The sequence below is a fragment of the Danio rerio genome, chromosome 3 (assembly GCF_052040795.2).
Source record: "Danio rerio strain M-AB ecotype USA chromosome 3, GRCz13ab, whole genome shotgun sequence".
In the NCBI taxonomy this organism is placed as follows: domain Eukaryota; kingdom Metazoa; phylum Chordata; class Actinopteri; order Cypriniformes; family Danionidae; genus Danio; species Danio rerio.
Window position 1 is genome coordinate 41,543,466 of NC_141023.1, and position 11,380 is coordinate 41,554,845.

General features: G+C 48.0%; 1 protein-coding gene across 1 annotated transcript; it reads right to left on the minus strand.

Annotated features, from left to right (window-relative positions):
• Positions 1-215: 215 nt before the first annotated feature.
• Positions 216-5,445, minus strand: LOC141381262 (uncharacterized). Its single transcript, XM_087245014.1, has 2 exons — positions 3,708-5,445; positions 216-2,074 (listed from the first exon to the last, which is right to left on the minus strand). The coding sequence occupies exons 1-2, from the start codon at positions 4,620-4,622 to the stop codon at positions 1,205-1,207; spliced, it is 1,785 nt and encodes a 594-aa protein (XP_087101140.1). The 5' UTR covers positions 4,623-5,445; the 3' UTR covers positions 216-1,204.
• Positions 5,446-11,380: the final 5,935 nt, after the last annotated feature.

Genomic DNA, 11,380 nt, shown 5'->3' on the forward strand with positions numbered 1-11,380 from the left:
ACAAAATAGCATGTTGCTAGTATGATTAGCATTTCATTAGTATGTTTCTAGCATGATTAGTATGTTTCTAGTATGGATTGGTATGTTGTTAGTATGTCCAATGTAAAGTCAATGGCAGTTTTTTTTACAATGAAATACAATAGGACAGTTGCTAGGCTGTGGCTAGTAAGTTGAAAGGTCATCAGTGATCGGCAGATTGGTAGTCGAGTTAAATGTGTCAGGGTTCTGCCACTTTGGTCTTGTAAATTCTTGTTTTGGTGGCAGAGCTCTGACACTACTCCACGTCTGGTCCTGTTTCTGTCTCTGTGTGTGCGCGCGCGCGCCGTCGTGGGTGTACGCAGAGTGTGCGCGCTGCCACTTGATGTGGCCGCGCACGCTCTGCGTCCCTCAGACGCGCGCGCTCTTGTACTAGTGTTTGTGTTTGTTCTGTCAGCAGCGCGCTGCTTTATTCTCGGCGCCTCCGTCTAGTTGGTTTCAGTTTTGGTTGGCGCTGAGATGAAGCATGCGCGTTGCTTATGTGTGAGCGCACGGTAAGGTATTTATCTATCGTGTGCTCGTGTCTTGCGTCTCTTGTCAAAGCACGTGGCTTGGTGTTTACATTGTGGTCACGTGCTTTAGTGTTGCGTTATGTGAGCGCATGGCTATTGTCTCTCTGTGTCATGCGCTCTCCCGTCTATTGTCTAGTCCCACCCTCCTTGTTAACCCATATTTAGTTAATTGTGTTCACCTGTGTTTCAATTTACTTTTTTGCTTTATAATCCCCCTCATGTTTTCAGTCCTTTGTCAGTTCGTCGTTCAATATTACTCTGTCTTGTTGTCTCCAGTCCTGTTTTGTCCTGCCAGCCCTGTCAAGTTTGTTTTTGCCTTTTTATTAATGTTTTCCCCTTCGGGGTAGTTTTGTTTTGCCTTTTATTTTTATTTGTAGTTTATAATAAATATTCCTTCATTTTTCTGCAATTGGGTCTGCACTCCTCTTTTTCCCTCACCGCCCGTGACAGTACGAACTGACCAAAAATGAGGACCCAGCAGAGTGAAGACAGCCCCTTCTCCAGCCGCATACTGCAGCTCATCAGTCTGCAGTCGCTGCGGCAACGTGGCATGAAGGTGGAAAGTTTTGCGGCTAAATTTTGTGTGGCAGCAGAGGGGCTGGGGTTTAATGATCAAGCCCTGGTGAACCTCCTTAACTATGCCCTCGACAAGCCCCTCAATGTCCAGCAGATGCTGAAATTGGGAGGGCTATCTTACCATCAGTTTGTGGAGCATTTGGTTCATCAGGCTGCTTATGGCGAACATCCCAATCCCAGCTCTCTGTTGCCCTCTGCTCTGCAGCTAAAGGAGAGAGTGATCCTTCAAGAGAAGAGGATCCCTTACACCAGCGCCACCTCCCAACACATGTCCAGCCCGCAAGGGCTGACCCGCACTCAAAAGCGGAGGTTAAAGAGGAAGACCTCTGCTGCAGTGCCGGCTCCAGCCCCAGAGCGCCCTCCAGTGTCGGCTCCAGCCCCAGAGCGCCCTCCAGTGTCGGCTCCAGCCCCAGAGCGCCCTCCAGTGTCGGCTCCAGCCCCTGAGCGCCCTCCAGTGTCGGCTCCAGCCCCTGAGCGCCCTCCAGTGTCGGCTCCAGCCCCTGAGCGCCCTCCAGTGTCGGCTCCAGCCCCTGAGCGCCCTCCAGTGTCGGCTCCAGCCCCTGAGCGCCCTCCAGTGTCGGCTCCAGCCCCTGAGCGCCCTCCAGTGTCGGCTCCAGCCCCTGAGCGCCCTCCAGTGTCGGCTCCAGCCCCTGAGCGCCCTCCAGTGTCGGCTCCAGCCCCTGAGCGCCCTCCAGTGTCGGCTCCAGCCCCTGAGCGCCCTCCAGTGTCGGCTCCAGCCCCTGAGCGCCCTCCAGTGTCGGCTCCAGCCCCTGAGCGCCCTCCAGTGTCGGCTCCAGCCCCTGAGCGCCCTCCAGTGTCGGCTCCAGCCCCTGAGCGCCCTCCAGTGTCGGCTCCAGCCCCTGAGCGCCCTCCAGTGTCGGCTCCAGCCCCTGAGCGCCCTCCAGTGTCGGCTCCAGCCCCTGAGCGCCCTCCAGTGTCGGCTCCAGCCCCTGAGCGCCCTCCAGTGTCGGCTCCAGCCCCTGAGCGCCCTCCAGTGTCGGCTCCAGCCCCTGAGCGCCCTCCAGTGTCGGCTCCAGCCCCTGAGCGCCCTCCAGTGTCGGCTCCAGCCCCTGAGCGCCCTCCAGTGTCGGCTCCAGCCCCTGAGCGCCCTCCAGTGTCGGCTCCAGCCCCTGAGCGCCCTCCAGTGTCGGCTCCAGCCCCTGAGCGCCCTCCAGTGTCGGCTCCAGCCCCTGAGCGCCCTCCAGTGTCGGCTCCAGCCCCTGAGCGCCCTCCAGTGTCGGCTCCAGCCCCTGAGCGCCCTCCAGTGTCGGCTCCAGCCCCTGAGCGCCCTCCAGTGTCGGCTCCAGCCCCTGAGCGCCCTCCAGTGTCGGCTCCAGCCCCTGAGCGCCCTCCAGTGTCGGCTCCAGCCCCTGAGCGCCCTCCAGTGTCGGCTCCAGCCCCTGAGCGCCCTCCAGTGTCGGCTCCAGCCCCTGAGCGCCCTCCAGTGTCGGCTCCAGCCCCTGAGCGCCCTCCAGTGTCGGCTCCAGCCCCTGAGCGCCCTCCAGTGTCGGCTCCAGCCCCTGAGCGCCCTCCAGTGTCGGCTCCAGCCCCTGAGCGCCCTCCAGTGTCGGCTCCAGCCCCTGAGCGCCCTCCAGTGTCGGCTCCAGCCCCTGAGCGCCCTCCAGTGTCGGCTCCAGCCCCTGAGCGCCCTCCAGTGTCGGCTCCAGCCCCTGAGCGCCCTCCAGTGTCGGCTCCAGCCCCTGAGCGCCCTCCAGTGTCGGCTCCAGCCCCTGAGCGCCCTCCAGTGTCGGCTCCAGCCCCTGAGCGCCCTCCAGTGTCGGCTCCAGCCCCTGAGCGCCCTCCAGTGTCGGCTCCAGCCCCTGAGCGCCCTCCAGTGTCGGCTCCAGCCCCTGAGCGCCCTCCAGTGTCGGCTCCAGCCCCTGAGCGCCCTCCAGTGTCGGCTCCAGCCCCTGAGCGCCCTCCAGTGTCGGCTCCAGCCCCTGAGCGCCCTCCAGTGTCGGCTCCAGCCCCTGAGCGCCCTCCAGTGTCGGCTCCAGCCCCTGAGCGCCCTCCAGTGTCGGCTCCAGCCCCTGAGCGCCCTCCAGTGTCGGCTCCAGCCCCTGAGCGCCCTCCAGTGTCGGCTCCAGCCCCTGAGCGCCCTCCAGTGTCGGCTCCAGCCCCTGAGCGCCCTCCAGTGTCGGCTCCAGCCCCTGAGCGCCCTCCAGTGTCGGCTCCAGCCCCTGAGCGCCCTCCAGTGTCGGCTCCAGCCCCTGAGCGCCCTCCAGTGTCGGCTCCAGCCCCTGAGCGCCCTCCAGTGTCGGCTCCAGCCCCTGAGCGCCCTCCAGTGTCGGCTCCAGCCCCTGAGCGCCCTCCAGTGTCGGCTCCAGCCCCTGAGCGCCCTCCAGTGTCGGCTCCAGCCCCTGAGCGCCCTCCAGTGTCGGCTCCAGCCCCTGAGCGCCCTCCAGTGTCGGCTCCAGCCCCTGAGCGCCCTCCAGTGTCGGCTCCAGCCCCTGAGCGCCACTCAGTGCCGGTCCCAGTCCGGCTCCTTGCCCTGCCGGCGCCACCCAGACGTCTTGCCCAGCCGGCCCCAGCTCGGCTCCTTGCCCTGCCGGCGCCACCCAGACGTCTTGCCCAGCCGGCCACAACCCGGCTCCTTGCCCTGCCGGCGCCACCCAGACGCCTTGCCCTGCCGGCGCCACCCAGACGCCTTGCCCTGCCGGCGCCAACCAGACGTCTAGCCCTGCCGGCATCAGCCCGGCTCCTTGCCCTGCCGGCGCCACCCAGACGTCTTGCCCAGCCGGCCCCAGCTCGGCTCCTTGCCCTGCCGGCGCCACCCAGACGTCTTGCCCAGCCGGCCACAACCCGGCTCCTTGCCCTGCCGGCGCCACCCAGACGCCTTGCCCTGCCGGCGCCACCCAGACGCCTTGCCCTGCCGGCGCCAACCAGACGTCTAGCCCTGCCGGCATCAGCCCGGCTCCTTGCCCTGCCGGCGCCACCCAGACGTCTTGCCCTGCCGGCGCCACCCAGACGTCTTGCCCAGCCGACCCCAGCCCGGCCCCTTGCCCTGCCGGCACCACCCAGACGTCTTGCCCTGCCGGCCCCAGCCCGGCTCCTTGCCCTGCCGGCACAACCCAGACGTCTTGCCCTGCCGGCCCCAGCCCGGCTCCTTGCCCTGCCGGCGCCAACCAGACGTCTAGCCCTGCCGGCACCAGCCCAGCTCCCTGCCCTGCCGGCTCCCCTCTGGTCTCCAGCCCTGCCGGCTTCAGCCCAGCCGCTTCTAGCACAGCCGGCTCCCCACAGGCCTCCAGCCCAGCCGGCTCCCCACCGACCTCCTGCCTTGTCTCCCCTGATAGACTCTCCCTGGGTCGTCCCTCCTGCTCCTCCCTGGTGTTCCTTTCCTCCACCCTGGACGGACCCACCGGCTCCACCCTGGTTCCCTGCTGGGGCTCCTGACCCGCTGGACCCACCCTGGACTGATCCTCCCTTGTCTTGCCCTCCCATCCCTCCCTTGTTTGTCGTTTTGGGTCTGGCTTGGCTTCCCTCCCTCCCCCCCTTCATGTCGTCTTGCCTGTTCACCTCCCTGTCTTGTGTCTGTTGATGTTGCCAGTTTTGTTGTCTTGTAGTGTTTCTTGTCTGTCTTGTACCTTGTTGGATGTTCCCTTTAGGGACGCCAGGTGGCGTCCCTTTTGGGGGGGGCTAGTGTCAGGGTTCTGCCACTTTGGTCTTGTAAATTCTTGTTTTGGTGGCAGAGCTCTGACACTACTCCACGTCTGGTCCTGTTTCTGTCTCTGTGTGTGCGCGCGCGCGCCGTCGTGGGTGTACGCAGAGTGTGCGCGCTGCCACTTGATGTGGCCGCGCACGCTCTGCGTCCCTCAGACGCGCGCGCTCTTGTACTAGTGTTTGTGTTTGTTCTGTCAGCAGCGCGCTGCTTTATTCTCGGCGCCTCCGTCTAGTTGGTTTCAGTTTTGGTTGGCGCTGAGATGAAGCATGCGCGTTGCTTATGTGTGAGCGCACGGTAAGGTATTTATCTATCGTGTGCTCGTGTCTTGCGTCTCTTGTCAAAGCACGTGGCTTGGTGTTTACATTGTGGTCACGTGCTTTTGTCGTGTGCTTCAGTGTTGCGTTATGTGAGCGCATGGCTATTGTCTCTCTGTGTCATGCGCTCTCCCGTCTATTGTCTAGTCCCACCCTCCTTGTTAACCCATATTTAGTTAATTGTGTTCACCTGTGTTTCAATTTACTTTTTTGCTTTATAATCCCCCTCATGTTTTCAGTCCTTTGTCAGTTCGTCGTTCAATATTACTCTGTCTTGTTGTCTCCAGTCCTGTTTTGTCCTGCCAGCCCTGTCAAGTTTGTTTTTGCCTTTTTATTAATGTTTTCCCCTTCGGGGTAGTTTTGTTTTGCCTTTAATTTTTATTTGTAGTTTATAATAAATATTCCTTCATTTTTCTGCAATTGGGTCTGCACTCCTCTTTTTCCCTCACCGCCCGTGTCAAAATGAGCCCAACCTTAAGTCTGAATGACAGTCTGGCGCAAAGTTATGAGGTCACAAAATTTGGTCTATTGTCAAGTCAATGGGACTTTTCCAAATTTTCCTGGTCAGTGTGCGGAAAACCGTAAATGGGATCAGTTGGAAAAACTATTACAACTTAATTCAGTATAGTTTTGAGGTTTGGAGTTAGTTTGATGGTCATAGTATGAACGGTCCAGGAGGAGATGCGTTCTTAAAATATTCTAAGAAAAATAATAAGTTTATATAGTAAAACAGTATGTTGGCTTTTTCAAGCCACCATAATTACACTGTTGACCATACTTTGCACCACAAGTCATCCTTAAAAAAAACACTGTAAAAAATACTGATTGCCTTTCATTTTTAAGCTGAATTAAATTAACCCTATGAGTCCATTGAACTCATATTATGTTAAACTGACTTGCGTAACTTATGAAATTAAGTTAGAACATTATAAACTTAGTTAAATAAGTAATAATAAACTAAAACATGTTATCATGACTATTTGATCATATATTTTTTTACAGTGTATCCACACCATCAAACCAGTCCCTAACCATACCTGTGTCCCAACAAAAATTCAGAAGCTCCAGAAGTGTTCTTCAATACATTATGTACACAGTAAGTACACTGTTTTTATATTTTGATAAATGTACATAGTACATAATATAAGGCCACCTAATATAAAGTGCGACCACTACATGGACTGCATATTTCACATTAGGAAATCCATGAGGTTAAAAGACAATGGTTTAAAATTCACTTGCATTTGGAGTAGATGTGGTTTTCGTTAACCACTGTATGTCTTGTGGTCTATATTATTGGCTACCCAGAGTATATGAAACCACTTAAATGTGAAACCCATTTAACCAAGTTGTCTGTATTCCTTTTCTTGCCATGTCATGATAATAACTTTTACACACTGCTGGATATCAAGTTAACCCTTCTCAAAGGAAATGTTTTTTTTTTTTAATCATGAAATATTTTATGTTATATATTGTATATTATATATTATTTTATAGTATATTGGTTCTTTTCATTGCTTTTAAAGTGAACTAACTGAACATAAACATAGGAGGTTTGAAAAATGCTGATTGAGAAGAGAATTTTCGATGGCACATTAAGGTTGTTGGATCTGAACACTTCACATACATATATGGATCCATATGTTCTGTTGATCTAGCAATTAGTTGTCTCAACATGACCACCAGTTTATTTATTTGTTTTGAATTCTGGGTCTTTGCAAGTTACAGGAAACGATGGGGAGAAGGAAGGAGTGAGATCAGGGAATGACCCGGGCCGGGTTTAAACTCAGGTCACCCAAACATAAGATACAATGTCAGAGCATGTGAATTAGGTCTCAGACTAACTTTGTAGTATTAAATAAATAATAAAGAAATATTTTGTTTATATAAGGCACTATTCATTCATTCCTTTTCTCTTCGGCTTAATCTTTTTATCAATCCGAGGTCACCACAGCGGAATGAACCACCAACTTATCCAGCAAATTTTTTTCGCAGCGGATGCCGTTCCAGCCACAACCCATCTCTGGGAAATAAGGCACTATAATGTAATCATTTTGGTTCTATAAAAATTGTGCAGTGTAATAAATGTAAAAAACAATGCATGCTTTCTAAAGACTATACACTTTAAAACCCAAAAAGTTAAGGTAACTCAAACCATTTAAAGTCAAAAACTAATCCTAATGAGTACTGCAATTTAATCCATTTGAGTAAATGAAGCAATTTGAACACAGTAAAAGCCAATAAATGAAAAGAACTCAAGCCAACTGAGTACTGTAAAGCCCAAAAAGTTAAGGTAACTCAAACCTTTTGAAGAAACCGATTGTTACCTACCATTTGAGTTTAAAAAACTAATCTATCAGGGTATTGTGAACTTACTCCTTTAAAGTTGAAATAATGAGGTATTTAATTAACTCATTACCTTCATTACTGAGTTCAAAACTCTTTTCAAATGAACAGAATTAACTTTCAGTCAATTTTGAGTTAACTACTCTCATTTCGTTTGACAAAGTTGACTGTTGGGTTTTAGTTTAGCAACACTTTATACACCGTAAAAAACGCTGGGTTCCACACAATTGATTTGTGCTGGGGCAACATGAAGAAAATAATTATACTTTTTAGTTTTTACAAACTGAAGAAATTGAGCATGAAACAATTAAGTCGTCTCCCTTTAAAAAATATAAAAAAATAAAATAAAGAATTGTGTTTTAGATTTTTTGTTTTCAGATTTTTGTTACAAGCTTATGTGTAGTGTGAAGGAGGAAGACAAGGTGAGGATCCAAATGCAGCGTTTAACATATATTTATTAAACAAACCAGAATGAAAACAAAACTAGAACAAACAGGAAACGCACGGCCATCATGGGAGTAACAAAAATATAACCGGCAACCAAAGGGCCTAGAAAATTATATATATAGTCAACAATGGGGATGAATTGCAGCTGTGTGTGATCACGGACTAACAGGAACGGGTGTGTGTGTGAGTGGTGAAAAACAGTATATGTAGTCCACATGGTAACAGATTTGTAGTTCATTTGCCATTGGATCGCTGATAATCATAATTTTAAATAAGTAGTGTAAAAGAACAGCAAATGTAATTTTTTGAGTGTATACACAAAAAAAAATAAAAAAATTTGGAAAATTGTTGCAAACAATTTATATGTTTTGAATTTAAACATTCAAATTAAATCTAGTAATGATTAACTTAATTTGGTTGTTTAAATCATCTTTAAATATTATTTTTCAGTGTACCGTATACAAATACTGGGTTCCACACAATTCATTCATGTTGTTCCAACAAAAATTTTTTTCTACATTTTTTTTTTAAAAGTTTTTATAAATTTAAGTGGATTGAACATAAAACAGTTAAGTTGTCCCAAAAACAACCTTTAGAATTGTGTTGTTTCAACTGGAGTTTGGACAGGCTGCAAATATCATTTGTTGAGTGTACACAGTATAACATGCTGAATTCCATATAATTGATTTGTGTTGGGACAAGATGAAGGAATCAAGTTAACTTAATAGTTTTTACAAATTTAAGTGGATTGAACATGAAACAATTAAGTTGTTCTAAAAAACTCGAGATTTGTGCTGTTTCAGCTCATTTTATATAAGTAGTTTGAACAAGCAGCAAACATCATTTTTTGAATACATGTTAGTCATAAGATAGCGTTATTTTCTGAAGTACAATGACTATTTTCATAAGCACATGGTCAGCTTTAACACAAATATGACACTTCCCTCTTTACAGCCCCTTTTATCAGTTCAAACACAGGCACTGTCCCAAATCCCTGCGCTCTCCCCACTGACTAAATCCACACATGGAATGTGACTGACCCGACCTGGAATGTGCCGAAACAAGGGTCCCCTTTGGATATTAAACTGCAATCAAAAGGACTTTCACATAAACGACTAACATACAGAATATGCGTGACCCTCACTTTTATGGTGTGTTTCTCTTGATTGATTTACAGTGTTATTCTTGTGAAACGCAGCACCAGTGCAGTGCTGAGAGAGTTGTTTCCAGCAGCTTCTGGGGGAAGTTTTATATACGTCCTTCTGATACCAGCGCTAATCAGTGTGTTAGTCTTTAATCGGCTGTGTAGGTTTGCTAAACAAAGATGCTCATTGTTCTTCGACAAGAAAGAAGCAGCTAAGAGGAACAAAGTGGTTCAAAAGCTTGAGTGCGCTGAAGAGTTTCTCAAGAGCACCTGGAGCACTGAGAAAAATATTCTCATGTCATGTGACTGGTGGAGGGAAGTATACTGGACCCAGATAGCTTTCATTTCTGTTTAAAAGATGTCCAATATCCATCTAAACACAGATACCCTGGCTTAAGAAGGCTAAATTTGGGCTCTCTGTGAATATCTAATAGATGTCAATATACGGACAAACATGAATGACTGTACATGTGATGTCTGTCTAATCTCTCTATTTGATTTTCACAGACAGTCCTAATTTAGCTTTGTTGAGGTTGTTGGATGTCTATTAGATTTATTTTAAACACAAAATTGGTGGTAAGGCTGACTACTAACAGTCTTTTGTTGCACCAACTTGTAATTTTCTTTTACATGACTCTCTTTTTCAACAAAACTTTGAAGACATGTTTTGGCTGCACACTTGACATTCAAACCAACAATGACAATGCAGTATAAAGCTTTTTTTGGGGGGATATGTGTAAATGTGGAGCACTTTTACTGCATTGTCATCTATAAGCATTTTTTAAACAAACTAACACCTTTTAGAACTACATTGTTGTCATGTAAATATACTCTAAAGTTTGAGAGAACACTTCTTAAAATAACCACACTTGCCTTAAAGTAATGAAATATTTTTAAACATCCACCGTATTTTTTATTATTACAAATTTGTAATTAAAAAGGTTATATAAATGTTAAAGGTGCATAACACTTTACAATAAGGTTCCAGTCGTTAATGTTAATTGATGCATTTACTATCATGAACAAACACTGAACAGTATGTTTATTACAATATTTTGTTGCTTGTTTTAAATAATCTGTAACACAATCCTTGAGATTTTGTGAGACAACTTGTTTGTTGATGTTCAATCTACTTACATTTGTTAAAGGGGTGGTCCACTACAATATCATATTTTAAACTTTAGTTGATGTGTAATGTGGGGTGACGCAGTGGCACAGTAGGTAGTGCTGTCTCCTCATATGAAGGTCGCTGGTTCGAGCCTCGGCTGGGTCAGTTAGCGTTTCTGTGTGGGGTTTGGATGTTCTTCCTGCATATGTGTGGGTTTCCTGCGGTACAGGTCAAATGGAGACCAATTTCAATTTCTTCCCAGAGATGGGTTGCGGCTGGAAGACCATCAGCTGGGTAAAACATGCTGGGTAAATTTGCAGTTCGACCCTGGATTAATAAAGGGACTAAGCCGAAAAGAAAATGAATGAACGAATGATGTTTAATGTAGCTGTTTGGACATAAACAACATCTCTGAATGTAATATGCTCAAAGTTCAATGCAAAGGAAGACATTGGCTTTTACAGAGTAAGCTTAGCAAAGCCAACAGCGAATGAAGTTTGGGGACTACAAAAAAATACATCTTGGCTACTAAGATCACAAACGCTTCAGGTTACATGCATACACCACATACATATACCCTGCACAGTGAAGGGGCGTGGCCGGAGAAAGTTAAAATGCCGTCCAAACACTGCTATTTCCACAGAGCTTCTTCTGTTTCTGTATTTGGGTTTCCAAAGCACATGACACAAAGAGCGAAGTGCTTATAGTCTAATTTTAATTTTGTTCCAGAGAATTATAAAACATACAATATTTAGCTAGCATTTGACAAAGGAGAGCTTCCAGAATCTCTTCCAGTTCAGTGCTGGATTCGGCTAAAACTATTTAAAGAAGGAGCAGCTCCAACCATAATAGCAGAAGCTGTGGATTATGAGCCACAACCTGTAAGTGTTTTTATTTGTAAAAATGTATCTAGTACATGCACAGTTTCTGGAGTTAATGATATGTTGTAGAGAGGACGTAAACAAGGATGTACACAATGACAAATGCTATTTGGCACCTTTAACAATTTAGCTTCAAATTCATATTTATAAGTCGCTGTAAACACCCACAGTCTTCACCAGCTTTGCAGTGTATGTGGCCGCTATCCGTGCATTCTGCATCTCAAATACTGAACTTGTAAAAGATATGTGAACGCTTCATATTACTTACACATGCTTATAATCCAAATATATGTGAAAGACACTTGTCAGGTTTTATTTTAGAGAGCAGACATGAGGGTCAGCTCAGTCGTCTTCA